Below are 20,723 nucleotides of genomic sequence, written 5' to 3'. Positions count from 1 at the left end.
GCAGTTCTGCAGCTCCTGGCCCCCAAAGCTCCTGCTTTGCAGCAATAGGAAGAGGTAAAACAGGATGGAAGTGCGTGGTATTACAGGTATTAGCATCAGCATCTGTAATGTCTTCTGTCCCTAAGGATGGAAAATAGAGGAGCCTTCAGCCAACTCTGGTTCGAGCTAATGTTTTGATGATTTTACTTAGACAGATATTTACATATTTAACGATTTTGCTGCAGCTTGGCGCATGTTGGACCTTTAATTGTCCTGTGATGACTCGCATTTTTGGAGTAAAGCTGCATCCATCCACAGTTTAATTTTCAACCACAGACAAGCAAAAAAGGGTTTTAAAGCCACCTTGCTGCAATCATCTCTCACCCATTCATCGTAATGGTTTAAATTTACTTGATGAGCATTGTTCTCTGAGGAATTTCTAACCCACATAATGCAAAAGGAATATTTAACTCTGCTCAGAGTGTGAAGTAAGGCTTTTGCAGTCATTAAAAGAGCTCTGCTTATTTGGATAGGTCCCCAGTCTAATAGCTGTAGCCCTTCGGCCACTGAGCTGTGTAGAAGCCTAAATTAACAGCTTCAGAGAGCTCTCCAAGTGCTTCTCTGCATACAGTTGTACCTGCGCTGTGGGATGTTTGCAGGAAATAATTAACACAAATAATATCCAAGGCTTAAATCTTTTTTAAATAGGGAGTGTGTTTGCTTTGATCCCCGCACGGTACAAGGCAGAGTGAAGAGGAGCAGGGGTGTGCATGCCCTCCCTGTGGGGCGCGGCTGTGCACATCCTGGCTGCTGTGCTCAGCAGGGGGCTTGCTGGGGCTTTGATGAATAGAACTGGGGGAACCGTCTGGGGTGAAACAGCTGCTGGGCCTCATTCCATAATAAAGAGTGTCTGATTTTCACATTGCTTGTGTAAATAAATAAATAAAAAGCAGCAGTCTGTGCTGCTAGTGCTGCCTTCATATTTAATAGCTGAACTCCGAACACTGCAGGGACGTCTTCCCCACCTGCCTCTGGCTCCCTGGCACTACTGTTCAGGAGGACGGTGGGTGTCTGTGCAGCATGTGCCCACCTCCTCAGAAATGGGCAATTGCTGTTCTGAGTCCCAGCAAAGTCCCAGAGGGTTAGCTCTGTGAGGGTGGGATTGCGGAACAGCATCTCAGGAGGGGCTTCCCAAGTGATCTTTGCAGGGTCGCCTTGGCTGAACACGCAGAGTGCCAGGGCCCTGTGTCTCTGAGGGAAGACACGGTGTCCTCTGTTGTGTGGGGGAGGTTGCAGGGGCAGGCAGCTCATCGCTGTATGCAGGGAGATAAGCTTCTGATTAGCTTCTGAGCCAGTGGGAAAGCCAAGGTGCACCACATGTCAAGAAGGCTTGCAATATGGGAATCATTGCCTCTATTTTCTGTGTGATACCAAAAGAAAGGGATAAAGGCATTGCAGATGTCGCCAGCAGTGCATAACTTTATCAAAAAGTCTTCAGCTCCCCTTCAAATGGGATTTTGTCCATGCCTGAGGCAGAGGGGGACAGCACTTGCTGCCCAGACAGACCATGAATGTCCAGAGGTGCACTGCTAACCCGTGTGTACTCCCTGTCCCGCTGGCACCCCAGCTGGGTGCAGATAGCATATCCAACAGCAGCACCAGCACAGGCGTGCAAGTGAAAGACACAGCGATGTACTGTTTGGAAGCTATTTCTAAAGAATATCCTTTTAGGCCACTCCTGCAGTGCCCCTGGTCATGCCACCAGCACAGGTCCTGCCTCCAGCCCCTGCAGAGTAGAGGGAGCAGCCTGGCTGTCGGTGCCCATCTCACTCTTCCTTCTTCCTAGGTCATTAGGTGCTTTCTTTCTTCTGGTGTAATCTCATTATTCATCCTTTTAATACTAGTAAACTTGCTTCAGAATGCTGATGACCAGGACTGACCTTTCAGATTCTTTTTTCATCCCTTTTTCCACAGCAATTGTTCTGTTGGTGTCTATGTCTAAATGTACTATAGAAACAATGTGCTGGGCAGAATTATCAAGCGGGTTTAGATTACTCTGAATTTGTGTTTGTTAACAGAACTGTGCTTTTACATAATTCTCCATGGGAAAGTAGGAAAATTGTAAACTGCCAGATGAGATTTGACTGATACGGGCCCTTTTTGAGTGGGAGAAATAAGTTAAAAAATAATACTGTAAACAGTCACATCTTTAAGGGGAATGTAACTCTTAAGGAGTCTGAATAAGAGCTGAGGATTTTTAACTTCAGAAAAAAAAAATGTTCTGTTTGTTCTTTGAATTCTTATTTCAGAATTTAGGTACAGATGGTGAAAGTCATCCTGACATGTAATAATGGAACTGGGACAGACTCTCAGTTACAAACAAGAAAAGAATCCTATGACACTATAAAAATAAACAAAGAAGGGGAAATCTGGGATGCGCAAGAAGTGACGTTTGCTATGAATGCTGTCAGACTTGCACAAAATATTCCTCCTGAACTGGTCCCCTTTTGGGGCAGGTGGTGTTGGGGTGGATTGACCACGCGGTGGGGTCGTGTGAGTGACGGTGGGTGGATGATGGAGGGGAGCGGCTGGGTGCTCCAGGGGCAAGTGGGATCTGCAGGGCACTCGGCTCCTCCTGGCCTGGCATGAGGACATCTCCCATCACAGCTGGGGCCTCTGCCCACAAGCCACTGTCCTGCTGCCTTCTGTCCTGGGCCTCAAGGTGGGGACTGATGGGCAGCGATCTTCGGGAGTGCCTTGGTGGCTGACAACTCAGCATGGGGCTGTGAGCCCAGCCTGTGAGCAGAGCTCAGCAAGCAGACAGATCCAGTCCCACACCGTGTCCCCATCCAGCACTGGTGCTGCAGCCCTTGGCGTGCCTGCAGCCTCCCTGGCGCAGCAGTAGCTGAGCAGAACAAGGCTCCTTCCAGCAGGCTGGCTGGGCTGCGCTGAGCACGCTCATGAATGCAAACCTCGCTGTGTGAGCTGCAGCCATGGCCACGCTGGTGGAGAGCAGAGTCCGAGGACTCATCTCATCTCATCTGGACAGCTGGAGAGGGAAAGGGGGTCAGGCATGCACACATTACCAGGAACTTGAAAGTGGAAATTCTGCATGGCTCCTGCGCTTTACCTGATGGGGGGCATGCTGCAGCTCTGAGGTTGGTGGCATCACTGAACCCACCTTGTCCCAAGGGGAAATACAAGAAAAGAGATTAAAAAGTTGCACCCAGTATCTCCAGTTTGTTTTAGACATCAAATTTAAGGCTAAATGTAGGGAAATTAAATTTTTGCAACTTTGGACTGCAGTAATGTCAGAGAACATGCCCCGAGCTGCAGACCCTAGTGACTCCAGTCCTCCCCCTTCTGCCCCTGAGCTGGGACCTGAGTCCCTTTGGGGCAGCCCGTACCGCTGGGACCCGTGAACAGGAAGGGGGTCTTTGGCTGGTGGGAAGCCTGTGCTGGCATTTTGGTGCATGGAAAGCACTCTGTAACAGGCAACAGAAGAAACAGTGCTAGGGTAAAGCTTAGCAGGGACAGAAATGTCTAGGGAAAACAGATGAAACCAGGAGCTCTATCAGCTACATGGGCTAGTAATTAGATAGCAGGTTTATCTTCACACAGGAAAGAATCTTCTCACGTGTCATGGGGAGAGTCCAACAAGACAAAGTCCTGAAGATCATGAAATTGTCAGTCTGCCATGAAAATGGTGTTTGATGTATATTTTGTCTGCAAAACATTAATTTGCAAATAGCGTTGGCCGGTTATTCCTGGTGCTGACAGCACAGAATATGAGCATTTGGGAGGTAAAAAATAAACATCAGGGAGCATATTCTGAGAGGGGCTTAGCTGTGACAGGAGGCTAAGTACCTGGCAGGATTTACCCCCAAGCAGCCAGCACTGCAGCGATTTGCCAGTAACGGGATTACATTTTCCTTCTTATAAACCTAAGGCTGGGGTTAATCTGGGCTTCGGCTGTGACTAATCTTGCTTGGCCAAATCCTGCCGGCTGGCGCAGTGCGCAGGGTGGCAGAGCAAAGCGCCGGGGGAGTGGAGCTGACGCTGGCTGCCCTCACTGCTGCAGCTCAGCTGCAACAGGCAGAGGCTGTCCTGCGCGCGTGAGGAATATGAACGGCATCTGCCCTGCCGGCCGGTCGGCCAGCACCACACTCGGCAGCGGCGCTGTCGTGCTCACGGAGAGGATCAGGGTGGAAATCGCAATAAAATCAGCACTGTAGCCACGGCGCGGCCAGGCCAGCGTGCTGCGGGTCCTGTGCACTCAGCAGGGAGTTCTCTGGGTCAAATCTGGATCTCGGCATCTGATGAGGAGACATTCCCACCAAGGAAACAGTGCTTTGGTGGAGATGGTGGAGCCCCTTGGCTAGGGCAGCAGCTTTCACCCTCTTTGAATTTGTGGACCTCTAAATATTCTCCATCTGAGGTGTGGAGACTTGTATAGTGAGAACATACCTCTGCAGAGGGTTTCCTGCCTCAGTTTTCTTCTGATGTCCCTTTAGGAGCAGCCATGAGCCTCAGTGTAGGGCTTTGCTGGGGCTGCCGTGGGCCTGCCCCAAGCAGTGGAGACAGTTGGGACCTGGCACGAGGGGGGCTGCTGTCTGGGAGAGGCAGCGTGACCTCAGGACACTGGGAGCTGCAAGTTGGGCCTTTTTCCCTGTCTATTGACTCGTGTTTTGAAAAGACTGAGCACTGTATGCCAGCTCTGGCAGAGGATGAGGTTTTCCTCAGAAGCACCGGATCTCCGCATGCTTTCAGACCACATCTGTCACAGCACCATGAACGACAAGGAAGAGCTCTGCCACAAGGCTTTTCCCCCGGGAGCAGGCAGTATTTGGTGCCAGCCGACAGAACATGCAACAGAAGCAGGAAACCCGATGAGACCAGGGGACAAAGCAGAACGACAACAATTGCACACACTTCATTAACTGCACCGTGATCTCTGACCAGGGGCTGAATGTGGTGGGAGGAAATGCAGCGGTGGCGGGTGGGAAGGGGCCGGGGCACTCAGGCCCCTTTGGCTTGTGCTGCACCTCCAGCACCAAGCCACAAAGAAAATGAGTTTTACAGCTCAAGGGAGGATTAGTGCCTCATTAATTGTGGAAAGGGGAAGCCTCCGTCAGACAAGAGAGAGGAATATAGTGGCTCGTGTATTGGCTGGGTGGGACCTGCTCTTTTTGCAGGGGGTGCCTGTTCAAAGGCAGAAAAAGAAAAATTAAGACATATATTTTTAAAATGAAAAATGACTGGCATTCCCCCCTTCCAGAAAAGAGAAAGTAATTTAATTTATTAGTGGTTTATTTTATTTGACAGCCTTTCAATGTACTTGATGCGGTTTGTTACACTGAATTACCCTTTAATAATGGGTATATATAATACCAGATACTGCCCTGCAGGTTGGTTCTGTAATTGAGGAAGGGATGCATTTAGGAGTTCTCTCTTTTGTTCAGGATTGCCATGACGATGCCAGTGGTTCAGACAGATATAAGCTTGGGTTCTGCATGCTTAAAAAAAAAAAAAAACCACCCCCAAACCCCATGATTCAGTTGCTCAGTTGCTACCACATTGGCACTGTTTTGTTAGGCACTTTCCCTTAACAGCCACCGAATGCTGCGGTCCCGGGCCATGCACTGCCTTCCACTTTTCTGTGGTGTAGGCCCGGGACAGTGTCACGCAGTAGCATGTGGAGCAATCCACGGAGATCTTCCCTTAGACCACTGTCTCCTTTCCTGTGCTGTAAGTGAAGCAGAAATGTAATGGGGGTGTCTGCCAGCCTGTGGGAAGGGGTCCCGGGGTAGGTAGGAGACAGATTTCTGGAGACCCTTGAATTCTGACCAGACAGTGCATTAGGGAGGATGCAGCTGAGAAAAATCCCATGGTGGCAAATGAGAGGACAGAAGACGGGTGAGACAGAAGATTTTTCTCTACCTGTGATTCTTCTGCTAGCAGCTTCTCGTTACAATTTTTGTGGATTTAACTCTTCCTGAAGGAAAGAGCAGAAGCTCTTTTCACTTTCATGTTGAACAAAATTAGAGGGTTGGATTTCCTGCTCCTGAGTTTTCTTGGAAAACCCTCGTGCTGTGCTTTTCTGTCTGTAACCATCCAGAGAGCTGCTGGGTTTCCTTCTGCTGCAAGATGTCTGCTGTCATGGGATGAAAGCCCTGAACCAGTGTGTGCTCCCAGCTGCTCCTGCCTTGAAATTTCAGTGTTTTCAGGTTTAAATGCTTATTGCAGGTTTAAATACTCATTGTTGGTACAGTTAAGCAAAAGCTTACTGCGCATGTTGAAAAGAGGCACGGACACTTGCTGTTTTCCATATTTAAGTGCAGGTTCTCACAACTGTAGCAGGTAAGAAATCTTGACATAATGAAATACTCACATATGGCCAGGTTTGTTCATTTTGGGGGGTTTTACTCAGTGAAAACAACTTCCAGGCATGTGTTTCTGAAGTAAGGTGGGAAGAATTTTGTTGCCTGAAGAGATTACCTTAGCTTCCTATCTCAAGAAAAATGTGTTTGCAGGTAGCTAGCCGCATAAAAAACAGGCAGATAATTACGTCGGTTCAGTGGAAGTTGCAGATCACCACCAGGGCACTTGCTCAGCCCCAGTTTGTGTTGTTCCTTTGGATCGCAGCCCCGGCTGCAGTGTTACTCTGGGGATGGGCATTGTCAGGGGTCTGACCACAAGACGTGGTTGGTCTGCACGTTGTGGTCATGCTGAGTGAAATCTTACACCAAAGCTTTTGCCATATTTGTTTTTGCATCCAGAGTGGCCCAGTGTAACAGTTGAGCCCTTTCCCTTTGCAAAACCATAGTGTTTCTGACGGTCTTAATGAGAGCTCATTTCCTGTAGTCTCTGAGCAAAATGTGAACCTATGTCCCCAGATGGCTGAGCAAAGTCCTTCAACAGCAAACGGTGCATCATTGAATATGTCAGGCTGAATTAGAAAGCAGGCTCATCACATTAAGCTCAGGCTCTGAGCTGGCAGTTCCTATGTTCTAGTGTCACTTGATCTGGCTGTCACACTCCTGTCCCCACCTCTGCAGCCATGGGAAATCTCTTTGGGCAGCACACAGATAATACACACCGTAATGAAGTAGCTTGAGGGAATAGCTTACTGGCAAAGAGGAGCACAGACTGACACCTTTATAGTGCATTAAGTTGCCTTAAGAACATTATGTCTGAAGTGGTTACTTACACTGTTCCTTGCATATGCTGTTTCTGACTGCATCTCTCCATCCCCTGATGTTTACATAAGTTGTGCTTATTAATCTAAAAGCTCTGCTTCTTCATTTCTCTATGTCTCTGCCCTGTGCATTCACTTTCTCCATCTCTTCTCACATCTTACCTCTGTCATTTCACTGTGAAGCAAATCCAGAAAAGTTGAAAGAAAAATCTGTGCTGACCTGGCTCTTAAAAACTACTCTTCTCTTAGAAACACGCCAGGAATTTCAAATTCCACTTACGAGTGACAAAACAAAGACGTTGTTGTTCTTTGGCCACAGAAGGAATTGTTGCTGCAGAACAGATCTGGTTTACTTGGCTCTTGCTGCCTCACCAAAATGTAGCCACACCACCACCAGCTTTCCAGAAACAAAAGGCTTTTGTGTTGGCTTTCCCTTCTGTTCATGTTCTTACAAAGTCACTGTTTTTCTTGGGTGAGAGTGCTATGAGGAGGGTGGGGTGCAGCGTGGCCAGCCGCAGCTCCGTGCCCCCGTGCTGATGCTCTGCTTCCCACCCCGCAGGTGCCCGTGCTCAGGCCCATGGACCTGATGGTGGAGGCCACTCCCAGGAGGGTGTTCGCCAACGCTCACACATACCACATCAACTCCATATCCGTCAACAGCGACTACGAGACCTACATGTCGGCAGACGACTTGAGGATAAACCTGTGGAACTTTGAAATCACGAATCAGAGTTTCAGTATCCTTTGGTGCCCCCTCCATGTGGGATGGACCCAGCGGGCAGACCCCTGGGTGACAACCAGGGCTGCCTGTGGTGGCCCTGGGCTCCTCCTCTGCCAGCTTCTCGGCTTGTAATCATGGGGCTGGTGCTGAGGGCATGATGTGGAGCTTATTTCTTACTGAGGAAAGGGAGGATCGAGGTAAAGGTTTAACCCATTACGATTTTCTTTACGAAAGACTGCTAATAACAAACCCTGTTCATTACCATTTTATTACTGCTGACTACCTGGTTTCTTGCCAGGAAGAGCATGCAGGTGGGATGGAAACCTAAGAGTGGGAGCAGAATGGAGCACCGGTGTGGGGCTGGGTGGAGAGACAGGTGCTGGTGAAGGTGAGCAGTGGAGCAGGGACCTGTGAGAGTCCAGCTCCTGCCACATCTGCCCTGACAGTGACTGTGCAGGTGGCACAGCCTGGCTCATGCCCAGGCCCCAGCTGGAACTGGAGCTGCACCGCCTGGGATGGGCTCACGGGGCTCAGGCGCTCGATGCTCTGCCACACCAAGCGGTGTCCTGGTGCACAGCTCTGGCAAACCCAGTTCCCAGGAGTGACTTTCAGGGCATGTCCCTCATTTCTGCCAGGGCTCAGCCTTGCTGCGAGCAGGATGCCAGGCTGTGTTTGGGGTGCTCACCCATCCCACCAGCCCCCCCTGCACTGTGCAGCGCCGCAGGCAGCACCCCTGCCATCTCCCAGGCTGTGTGACACCATGTCGAATTCTGCCTGCAGGGCCTGAGTCGGGGGTGGGAGGGAGAGAGGGGAGACCTCAGGTGATTTAGAAGACAGATGCCTTGGGGGAGACGAGGAGTGGAAATATTAATAGCACTGTTTCCATTATATACTGCAGCAGGGTGACAGGCCGCCATTCACAGTCACACAAATGAGATCGTGCCAGTCACCCTTGTAACAGCTGCATCAGAAATAATAACAATGGGACACTAATCATCAGTGATATTTATGTAGTGTTTTCTGCTGAGAAATCCCTAGGGCATGTGGCAAATTTAGGCAGCTGGAAAGGATTTCAGCAGTCACAGGCATGTGGCTGGTGGAGGCTCAAAGTCCGTATGTTTGAGCAGTGCTGCAGTGTGTGCTGGTTTTTGGAGAATAAGGCGAGGATTTGGGTAAAACTTCAGGAAGTCTAGATGGCCTGAGGGATTTTGGGCAAGATGGAAGTGCAGCACCCAAAATGCTTGCTAAGAATTGATGGAGGAAAGTCATCGCCAGAGCAGTGTCCACTCAGATGCCCTGTCCCGCTGGCATGCTGCCCCCCTGCCCGGCACAGCAGCACTGTCCTGGAGGTCCCCGGTGCAGCTGTGCCCAGCCCTGCCAGGCTGCATCGGCTGCGGGCACTGTGGTGAGCTCTGGGGTAGAAGAACCACAGCAGCACCGTGTGGGGAAGGGCACATTGCTGGTTTGGGGTTTTGCTGGTCAGGACCAAATCCAGCCCCTGAGAGCTGAGAAGACATAGTCCTGTGGTTGGATTTTTGTAACTTTGTGCACATCAAACAGCTGCTGCACAATTCGATGTGATTTGAAACCTTTGCTTAGCAAAGCATCGGGGCTGTTGTAAAAGGGTTATTGCAGATCAGAGTGCAGGACAGCTACAAAACTGCGTGGGAGCGCAGGGGCACTGTGACACAATGCGGTCCTGCACTGCCTGGCATGACAGCGACAGCCGGCTTTACCAGTGCTTATAGAGATGGACCTGAAGCAGTTTGAGAGGCAGTTTACTGCCCTGTAATGCCACACACTGGGCTCAGGTCTAGTCTGAGCTCTAATCCAGGCTCTGCTGTCGACCTGCGGTGTGGGCTAGGAGGAATGCACAGTGTATGCAGTGAGCACCAGGTTCACTTGCCCCTCCTGTAGCAGGCAGGATGCCCCCCTCTTGCTGACACGTCCTTGCCCTCTCCTCCACAGGAGATGGAGATTTTCCTCTAGTCACTTTGCTACATCACCCCTGCACAACTGAGAAATTCACGTCTTCATCTTGCCAGGAACAGCATGGCCTTAATTTGCTTTCCAGGGGGTGATGAAAGGTGCCGTTTCTTTTCTCTCGCTCCCTGCACAGTGGGTAAATTGCCCCTTGCTGGGTGTTTGGATTGGGCTGTGAAGGGCTACAAAGATGATCAGAGGACTGGAGCACCTGTCATATGAGGACAGGCTGACAGAACTGGGGCTGTTTAGCCTGGGAAAGAGAAGACTGAGGGGAGACCTCATTAATGTACATAGATTTCTGAGGGGAGGGTGTCAAGAGGATGAAGCTGGACTCTTTTCAGGTGTGTCCAGTGACAGGATGAGAGGCAACAGGCACAAACTGAAGCACAGGAGGTTTCGGCTCAATATGAGAGGGCACTTATTTACTGGGAGAGTGTCAGAGCACTGGAACAGGTTGCCCAGAGAGTATGTGTAGCCTCCTTCTCCAGAGATATTCAAAACCTGCCTGGATGCCATCCTGCGCAAGGTGCTGTAGGTGAGGGGGTTGCACTGGATGGTCTTCAGAGGTCCCTTCCAGCCTTGGCCATTCTGTCATTCTGTGATCTGAATCCTCCGCGGCACCGCAGGCTGCTCCCGTCCTGGCCAGCTGCAGGACCCAGGGATGGGGTCTGTGGCTCAGCTTTCAGCCATTATCTTACTGAGCCAAGAAACTGTGCAGCCCCAGCCAGGCACCCTGGTCTGTTGTTTTGCTTGTCGATGTCATCTGGGTTTTGTTTTCCTTCCCTCAGTTGCTTTCAGTGGGGTTTTTCGCTTTGCCCAGACACTGCAATACAAGCTGTTTATTCTGGCCAGGGTGAATTCATCGGGGTCCAGCCTTGTGCCTGTCCACACAGAGAGGACAGTCAGCACTTCCCGGCCGTGCAGGGCAAGAGCAGCAGTCTCCATGCAGGCAGATAACGGGAACAAACAGGATTTTCCATGAGCACAGTGCTCCGACTGGGGCTGGGAGCAGGGGGATGGAGCCCTCAGCATGGGCTCAGGGCTGGGAGTGGACACAAGCTGAGGTGTCGGCAGGCAGCATCCCCACGGGGTGAGGCCTGCAGGGACATCAGCGTGCAGTGGGTGGATGCCAGGAGGCAGGAGCGGCTGCAGTGCGTGTTTGGCTGCATCAGCTCCATGGAGCCGTGGTGCTGACACACTGCAGAGCAGCGCTGTTCTGTGGGGATTGCAGGGTTTGTGCAGGGGATGGAAAAAGCTGGTGCGGAGAGGTCAGCGGCAGGCGCCTGGAGCCTTGACTCGTCCTGCCAGACATCGTGGACATCAAGCCGGCCAACATGGAGGAGCTGACAGAGGTGATCACTGCCGCTGAGTTCCACCCGCACCACTGCAACACCTTTGTCTACAGCAGCAGCAAAGGCACCATCCGGCTGTGCGACATGCGCACCTCTGCCCTCTGTGACCGCCACGCCAAGTGTGAGTACGGCCGGGCCGGGGCCCAAAAAGGGAGTGCGGAGATCAGCAGGGATGGTCACTGTGTGCTCGGGGCACGCAGGGCTGTGCTCCCCCTGTCCCAGCGTTGCTGAGGCAGCCTGCGTCAGTGCAAAAAAGCCCCCTAAAATCCACAGGAAGCAGGGCAGCCAGGGAGTCCGTTCCTTGTCCTCCCCCGTGGCAGACGTGACAAGGCAGCTGCTGGTGAAGCAGCAAATGCATTTTGGTTCCTGCTAAAACTAGTTTTTCTTCAGAAAATGGCCAATGTCTTGGGGGAAATTAATGAGATTTGAAGCATCTAAAACACGGTGATGTTACAGGAATGACACACACAAACCAGGTGCAACTAACGGAAGCCTAGTGCCAGAAATCTACATCCAGAGAGCACCTGGCTGTATTTCAGATTCAGGCCTCTGGCAGAGGCAGTAGGGAATGACACACCAGCTATTGCTGTTCGGCTTTTGAGCTGTGGTTACAGTCTGATACCTGTTTTTAAACTGAAGTAAAGAAGACAGAGAGGAAAGCTTACATTATTGTCTGGAGATCTGAAAATACGGAATGGTTGTTTTCCCAAATACTGAGCAAAACACACCCTTCTGTTCTTGGGTTTCGCGACTGTGTCTCGCAGTCCTACAGTGACAGCTCCTAGCCAGGAATCAGAGTACAATTAAGGGGCAAAGGACATGCCTTTTCCTGACACATCAGTGGCAGAAGCCCTCACATGGTATTTCCCTTTGTTTGGGTGCTTTTAGTCCTCAGTGAACACACCAACCAACAGTGAATACAAGTTCGGTTTCACCTCTCCCTTGACATTTTCATATTGATTTCCTTCTATCCCTCTGAAGCATCAGCCTCAGTCAATTGCAGTTCAGCAGATGTGTGAGTTGAAATTGAGACAGTTCATCACAGTTCAAAATGAAAAGCAACATTGGCTTTTTGAAGCAAATTCTCCAATGGAAATATTTAATAACTGTCAATATTTAATAAAAATGCAAAATATAGCACTGCACATCTCAGTCATGTTTATTTAGGTAGATGCACTTTGCAGCCTGGGGCCAGCTTTTACTTATGTGCTTCTCTTACTAAATTTTGGTTGCCCATTTTATTTGAGGCTCCTGCTAGCTGTGACATTTTATATGTTACCTCCAGCCATGTAGCTATCTTATGGGAGAATATCCTTTTCTACATATAAATGTCTGCTCCTCGGGGATTTAAAGAGTGGTGGGCTACAATATTAAGAAGGTCTGGTGCAGGGGTAACTCCATGGGCAGTTTGTGCACAAAGAAACCTCTCAAGTTGTCCAAAGTGCCACAGGAAGCCAAAAGGGAGGTTGGAATTCATGGGCAGCTGGAGATACTAGCAAAAGTCTTTCTGTTCTAAAGAGCCATGTGAAAAAGGGAGGAAAAAACCCATTAGGCGTCACACACAGGATAGAGCATCTGTGCTTGGGATCAGCCTTGGCCCGGGCACGGCTCCCTGCACAGTCAGCAGGAGGTGGCAGCTGGGGCACTGCGAGGGGTGAGGGACAGCAGCAACCCAGCTGAGTGCCAGGCTGATGGCTGAAAGCTGCCAGCACCGCTTATCGGAGCTCTGGCTTTCCTTTGCTGCAACTTGACCACAGAACTAGTGCCTCAGAAACCCTCCCTGTGAGCTCAGCAGCCTGAATTTGCCTTGGCAGAAGAAGCAAAGCCACACAAAACCCTTTGGAGGAGCAGCAAAATACTGCTCCCCCAGCCCTGCCTGTCCTGGTGGCTGCCAGCCTTTGCCTGGCCCCTCGGTGCTCTGCAGACGGGGACCCTGGGTCTGATCCTGCCTGCGCCTGTCCACGTGGGCACTCAGAGCACCTGGACAGGAGCACTTCATTAATCTGCACCTTGTCTGTGAGGGAGAGAAATGGGTGCTGCTGCCTCGCTGCAGGCAGGAGGAATGAGGCAGAAAAGTGAATTACTCGGGAGAGACTGGCACCAGACTAGCGATTTCTGCCCTTAGGCCATGGTTGCAGTGTTCCTGTGCCTCTGGGCTGAGGCTGGACTGCAAAGTTGATTTTTCTGGTAGAAAGCAAAACTGGCTTCTCTGCTTGCACCAGCGTAGCTTTTCCTCAATTATGATTGTGATGAATTTTGTGCCTAGGTGAACTATCAGTGGGCTTTTGGCTTTTAATTTGAAGCAAGAGAAACAGGAAAGTACTGGGTTTTCCTGTGAAAGCTCTGCTCCACTGTACTGTCAGGTTTCCACCTCAGGCTCCAGCAAAGAAAAAACATTCACTTCCACTTTCCTATTAGCAGTGAGTTCTATTTACCTAGTTTTTCACCTAAGCATTTTATAGAGGAAAAAAGTTGCATAAATAGAGCGCAGAGCTCTGATCTCATGTGAGACACCTCACTTCTCTGCATAGGTGAAGCTAATCCTGTGCAGGACTGAGGCTCTGGGAGTGGAAACGAGCTCCCCTTGTCTGCTGGGTTTGACTGAAGCAGCAGGCACATAGCTGGTGCAGAACCGAGCTGATGGTGTCACCCCCCAGAAACGAATCATCTCCTTCCCCCAGCCCCACACAGCAGCTAATGATGTCCTGCTGCACAGAATAATAAGCCTGGCAAGACCTCGAGCTAAAAATTAACTAGCCGATTGTGCAAAATCTCCAGGGGGATGAAGAGCAAGCCTCGTGTGCCACCCTGAGCTCATTTAGCAAGCCAGGAAACCTCTTTGCCTTTGCAATATTCTCTTGTCTTCATTTTAAATCGAAACCTCCACCTGGCTGCTCATTGCCCCTAGCAGAGGGGTGGTTAGGGTCAGAGCCATGTCCACCGGGTGCTGCGGCCCTGCGGGGACACCCTGCCCACGGCCGGGACCGGGGCTGCACGCGGTGCCAGTGCCCTGTGTGGCCTTGCTGTGCTTTCAGTTTTCCAGTATGCGTGGTTAATTGCCATGATTAGGGTTTAAATGAAGAAGTGAGAAAGAAAAGACAGTACTCAAATTGGTGTTAAATTTAATGATGAGCGGTTAAATTAGTTGCTGAGTGAAAAGAAACTGTTTGCTTTGAGGCTGCCCCAGCAGAGTGCCTCTGGCCAAGGGCTGCTCCCGGGCAGGTGCTCGGGCATCGACAGCTGGGGGTGCCTTGGAACCTCTACTGGGCTCTGGTAGCTCAGCGCTGCAGGTGTCATGGCCTCATACTGCAGACGAGCAGTGAGGCCTGTGGAAAATACAGCAGGCCAGGAGAAGTGTGCTGCACTGCCTGGAGCCAGAAATCAGCTCCCGTCCCTGTTCCTGGCTCTGCCCTCTTGTTCTTGCTCATTCGTCTTGCTGCTGCCACCAGCTCTTGGGCTCATTCTCTGAGGCCTTTATTGTTTGTTCGTAAATCTGCAATTTAACTTTTTTACTTCTACAATATCAGCAATAATTTCCTCTTGCTCATGGACTATAAATTTAACACCTCTAGCCTTGACGACAGCTCACATGCGTACAGCTGTGACAAAAACGATGCAGCTGTTAAAAAAGCCTCATGAAGCAACTGGCCTGGTATGAGAAAACCTGTAATGGTTACAGTGAAGACAAGTCATGGAATTTGGATGCTCTCCATAGACTGCCAAAGATATTTATTTTCTCTTGTTGTTACTTCTCTAATTAAAAACAAACGATCAAGCAAAAACCTGACGTATCAGCAGATTTCCTGCTGGTGATTAAAAGAGCCAAATCTGGGTCCTGCTGCGGGGACTGCCATTTCTGATTTGTAGACAGATCATTTATACTGGCACTTCAGGCACTCTTTCCACCATATTCAAGAATTGAGGCATCTGTAGCACAGGGCTCAGCTAGGGGATAATAAAACCAAGGAAACGTTTGTGCTCAGTGTGGCATGCAAGGTGAGCCCATCCCTGGCTCACGGAGCAGCCAGGCTGGCTCCTCACAAACTCTCCTTTTCTAGGTATGAGTGGGTCAGAACAAAAAGGTGATGCAGCAGAGGCTGTTGTAGCAGTGTCAGTGCTGGGGCAAAAGTCGGATTAACATGGCTGGGAACTGCTTTGTTTTCCCAGTACAGAAATGAAGCAGGAGGAGCTTCTCCTTCTTACTGGCAATGTTCTTTAATGCTGAGGTAGTAAGGGGGTCTGTAGAGATGGAAAGAGAAGACTAGGCAGAGCTCCCCCGAGTGCATAAGTTCTGTGCTGATGCATCTCTGTTTATTTTTTTAAGCCATACATGTTACATTGAAATTGAATTTGAAAATGCATTGAATTTGGAACTTCAGTGATATCCTTCAGACGGTTAAAACTATTATTTATTCAAGACCGATCAGATGAAATCTGTAGGTTGCAGTGGCTATAAAATATTTACATTGACTTTTGGTTATGCTACACATTAATTTCTAGAGAGAATAGGCATGCTAAGCTCTAAATCTTTTGGGATTCTACTGTGTTGTTGATAGATGGGTCTCTGATGATCCTTCCTGCTTATTGCACTCATTAGAAACAAAGGAGCTTCAATTGCACCATGTGAAGTCTGTGAAATATGGATGTTTGCCTGTGTTATGCCATGCCCAGCAGTGGGAGCTGCGTCCCCGTGCTGCAGGCGCTGCTCTCCCACCCGCTATCCCAGGCAGGGCAGCAGGTCTCGCAGGGACCGCTGATGTCAGGACCTGTCCCTTCCTCTCCTGCAGTTTTTGAGGAGCCTGAAGACCCAAGTAACCGGTCGTTCTTTTCTGAGATCATCTCCTCGATCTCCGATGTCAAATTCAGCCACAGTGGGAGGTACATCATGACCAGGGACTATCTAACCGTCAAAGTGTGGGACCTGAACATGGAGAACCGGCCCATCGAGACGTACCAGGTGAGTGAGGAGCACTGCCTCCGGCACAGCCGGGGCTGGCAGCAAGGGGACCGCACGCCGTGACGGGTGGGAGCGTCCTGCCGTCCGCACTGCTTCAGGAGGCAGGCACGGCCCTGGCCTCACCACCCATCCCCTGCCACCAGGTCCACGACTACCTGCGAAGCAAGCTGTGCTCGCTGTACGAGAACGACTGCATCTTCGACAAGTTCGAGTGTGTGTGGAACGGCTCTGACAGGTGAGGGGCGGCGGGGCTGCGCGGGACCCCCCCAAGCGGCTCCTCCCTGCTCCTGGGTGCTGGCACTGGCGGCCCCGGCGCTGCGTCACCATTGCCGACATGGAGGCGGCCGGACATGGGGCCTGCGCCCAGCCTGCTCTTGGGAGTGGGGTGCAAGGGGATGTGGCAAGGTATTTGGCTCCAGATATCAGCAGTCTGGGGCTGAGAGCTACCCGTGCAGAAATCACACTATCCAAGGCAGCAGAAAATGTCCAAGAGCAGCTGACCTTGCAGGAGCGCTGTGATATTTTCTCTGTAACATCAAAGCAAATAGCAAGACACAACTGGCCTGAAGCCCAAATTCAAAATCTAATCTAAACCTCATTACACCTCTGGATATTCAATATGCCTGTAGTCACAAGGCAGTTTGCCTCTAAAAAACTGTGAAAATCGTTTGGTTCAGGCCAGCTAAATATCCTCATATTGAGGGATCCCAATATGAGTTATTATCCTGAACAAAATTGTCTTTGGTATTAATATTCCCTCAGATGAGGAGGGGAAAGACTTGAGGAGATGCGAGTAAACGCTTGGTTCCTCTGGCCGAACCAAAACCGGTTGGCATGGCACGCGGCACGAGGCGCTGGCACGTCCTGGGGGCAGGCGCTGACCGCGGGGTGCGGTGTCCATGGCCGGGCGCTCAGCGGGGCCCGGCACGGCCGGAGCGGAGCCCAGGGGTGCGTGGGGACAGGGATGGAGCCGCGCTCGCTGACTCGTCCTTCCTCCTCCTCCCAGCGTCATCATGACCGGCTCCTACAACAACTTCTTCCGCATGTTCGACCGCAACACCAAGCGCGACGTGACGCTGGAGGCCTCGCGGGAGAACAGCAAGCCCCGGGCTATCCTCAAGCCCCGCAAGGTCTGCGTGGGCGGCAAGCGGAGAAAAGACGAAATTAGTGTGGACAGTCTGGACTTCAGCAAAAAGATCTTGCATACAGCTTGGCACCCTTCAGAAAATATCATTGCTGTGGCAGCAACAAATAACCTGTATATATTCCAGGACAAGGTTAACTAGGAGGATAAGTTATTCTTTAGGAATCTCATGTACTGAATACTAGTAAACACAAGATTTCAAATGTTTCTTTTCTTTTTTTTCTTCTTTTTTTTTTTTATTTTTTTCTTTCCCTTTTCCTTCCTATTCATTTGTTTAATTACTGCTCTGCATATAGGAGTTGTGCAGGGGCAAGCAAACCAGCTTCACTATCCGCCACTCACTGACACCTAGGGCAGTGGGTGGGCGCACCGAGTAGATACCAGGTTTTCCTTTACTTGTGAGTCGCGAGCTAAGACATAACGTGGAGCAGGCTGGGAATGTTTAGGCTTTCATTACCCCAGTGTCCTCTGGTGGCATGGCTATGGTTGTAGTTGTCTGCTGATTCAAGCGTGGTAATACAGTAGTGTGGGGTATCGCATCAGCTGCAGCGGGAAAAGAAAGGGAGGTTGTGCGTGTGTGTGTGTGTGTAGGACTGTGTGGTTGGGGTTTTAACTACAGCAGCCCGTTTGGATTTTTTAAAACTTTATCCTAGAAATGTTCCACTTGTTATTTTGCAAGAGCAGAATGTTGTCCCCTTTGCTATTTTTCACATTTGTCTTTTTCTTACTTCATATTTTTACCAACAGCAACAGCAAAACCAAACATAAAATGGAAAAGCTCAGATTTGCAATAGACAGGCTTAAAGGAGGAGGGATGGCACTGCACACGAGATGTGTGCGCTAACCAGGCTGCTGCCTTCCGCCTTCACCCCACAGAAACTCTCCTAAGGATTTGGCTTTGTAGATACTGTGGTGCCTTTTTTTGCTATACGAAATACCTTTATAAATGATGCTTCCAAAATGCATTGATTGCAAACCAAATTGAACCTGGGCGCTTTTTTTCTGTGTTTCTTGTATTTTGCTTTGGTCATTTTTAATTGTTCTAGTTTAAGTTCTTGCATGTTGTGACTCTCTTTCTTTTTCTTTTTTAATTTATTTATTTATTTATTCCATTTTTGTTTTGTTTTGTTTTTAAGATAAAGTATATGTTGCTAATTTATGACATTCTAAAACAATACAACCATATATTGCTGTTAGCAGCTGACTGCTTCAGAGAGAGGCTGTCTATGGTCCTACATTATAATAATAATTATTATTACAATAATAATAAAAACATCACTCTTCCTCTTTGCATGGCAAGGCTGCCCTTTCTACTGTAAAGAGTGTTCAGATCCTTCATTTACTTGAGCAACTGTTCAATTAAAAAAAAAAAAAAAAAAGAATTAAAGAATTTTCAATCTGAAACCTGCTCCTGCAACAAAAAGCAAAAGGATAAATAAAGTCAATTAAAAAATAAATCAACACAGTCACTGGAGAAATGGATCCATAAGGGTAACCCTGCTGTGCATCTGTTCTGCTATGGGCAGTGGGCATCCCACCAGTGCCTGCATCCTTGCAAGGAAGTTTACACAAATTTTTAAGGACAAAATGCACTCTTTAGAGAGTCTCTTTCATAGACAGTCTCTTTCATAAGGCACGATTGGGATTTCAAGCAGTTTCTGCAAGGACCTACCAACTCTTACACCTTACAAATGAGACTAACTGCCACTTACTCAAGGAACATAGGTACCACAAGGAAAAAAAATGCATAGAGGCTGGGACTGGCATTTCTCTCTCTCTGGGGGGAGAGGAAGATGTGGTTCAAGTCCCTGGGCTGGTGCTGTTTGACACTCTGCCCCCACCCAGCCAGCCTGCACAGGGCAGGAGCAGGGAGCATTTGCCTTCTTCAAAGAGATAAGTACAAGGTGGGGAAAAATAATATGCACTGGCTTATAAATTTACTACAAAGGATGGCTTTCAGGAGTAACGTTTTTTTTTTAATGAAATGGTTAAAAAAAAAAAGTCAGGAGTAAATGGACCATTAAAGAAAAAAAAGTTCTTTTTTTTTTTTGTTCCTGTAAAGAAAACCTGCACTGGTATCAAAAGTAAAGTTGTCCCAAACACGTCTGTGTGGAGTCGCTGATTGTTGTGCTTTTCAAGTGCTGTGTAACATCAGCTCCGTGGCACCAGAGCATATCTGGAGATCGGGGCTGGGGCTGTCTGCCCAGCTGTGCTGATGAGGCACTGCTGGCGGGTGGCAGAGAACCCTGAGATTTTGCATCCCAGTACGAGACGTCGTTTTGGAGACCGCTACGTGGAGACAGAGCCTCCCACCTTCAGCTGGGGGCACCCTGGCAAGGGCACGACCCTCAGGTGTACAGGGGCCACGGACGTGCCTGTAAGGTGTTAATTCCACTCTTAGCCAAGTGCAACAAGTGTCTGCAGAGCGGATTGCGTGCGGCTGGACGGGGACCTTCCTGTGAATAAAGGTTAGTTGGTTAGCCCTCCCCCTCAGTAGTCTAATCAAACACCTTATTTCATGGAAACCAAATACTGCTTTAACTGCACACAGGCTTGGCAACACAAACATGTATTTACTGAGACAAAGCGCTCCTGGCTTTGAGCAGCTGGGGCTGGTGGCAGCGAGGCAGGGCCGAGGAAAGGCCCCAGCTTCAGCGCCCATCAGCTCCCAGGGAGCCGGGCAGTGCTGCCGGTGGACGAGAGGACTGGGAACGCCGTGCAGGCCGCCCCCTTCAGCAGGACGAATCCCATTATTTGATAATGCACTAAAGCAAGCTGTCAATTCCCCTGTAGTCCACGTGCTAATTCTCTGTGCATCTTGGTGATGAATTTAAGCAGAGGCACCTAATTAGAGGCTTCAGGGCATGGTTGATACTGTCAAGGAAATGTTATACAAACAGACGCTCATTTACCTTCATATTAACTGCATGACCTTAATCTACTAAAACGTGCATGAATTCAATCCCGGCATCTTTCCCCAGTGTGCAAGGCACTTTCCAAGCAGAGCAGCTGGATGCTGCTGTGTGCGTCACAGTGAGAATTTTCTTCCAAAGGGAGCTGCTTTGTATAGTCCTGGATATCCCAAGAGCTCTTCAAAACGTCCAGCAAGGATTTTGACATTTGAAATAGCCACCTTTGTCTTTACCTCTGTAAAAACTGAATTATGTGAAGCACCTAAAATCTTTTGGGGATGCGCTGAGAAGGTCCTTTATCATATGCCCACTGAACGCATCTTCCCTCCCCTGTCACAGCTCTTCTCCCACATCGCTATAAAGTCAGCAAGCTGCAGAAATAGCACTGAGGTGGTGTGGGGTGCTCACAACGTGCAGCCCACACAGATGACTGTATTGGGAAAGAAAAATCCCAGAGCAGCACTGAGCTGCAGC

At 49.6% G+C, this 20,723-nt stretch overlaps 1 protein-coding gene across 2 annotated transcripts in view; it reads left to right on the top strand.

The window, feature by feature from the left end:
* PPP2R2B (protein phosphatase 2 regulatory subunit Bbeta) overlaps window positions 1–19,420 on the top strand; it is a 91,749-nt gene extending 72,329 nt beyond the window's left edge. For both annotated transcript variants that reach the window (XM_082771960.1, XM_082771961.1), the window contains exons 5-9: window positions 7,737–7,914; window positions 11,193–11,357; window positions 16,024–16,193; window positions 16,337–16,428; window positions 17,200–19,420. In XM_082771960.1, coding sequence (XP_082628086.1) covers window positions 7,737–7,914; window positions 11,193–11,357; window positions 16,024–16,193; window positions 16,337–16,428; window positions 17,200–17,479 — 885 coding nt within the window. In that variant the 3' untranslated portion in view covers window positions 17,480–19,420. The remainder of the gene's footprint in view (window positions 1–7,736; window positions 7,915–11,192; window positions 11,358–16,023; window positions 16,194–16,336; window positions 16,429–17,199) is intronic.
* The last annotated feature ends 1,303 nt before the right edge of the window (window positions 19,421–20,723 follow it).

Source organism: Aythya marila (assembly GCF_965140915.1).
Source record: "Aythya marila genome assembly, chromosome: 14".
In the NCBI taxonomy this organism is placed as follows: Eukaryota; Metazoa; Chordata; class Aves; order Anseriformes; family Anatidae; genus Aythya; species Aythya marila.
Note: the sequence above shows the minus strand (reverse complement) of the source record. Positions and strands in the feature narration are given on the sequence as shown.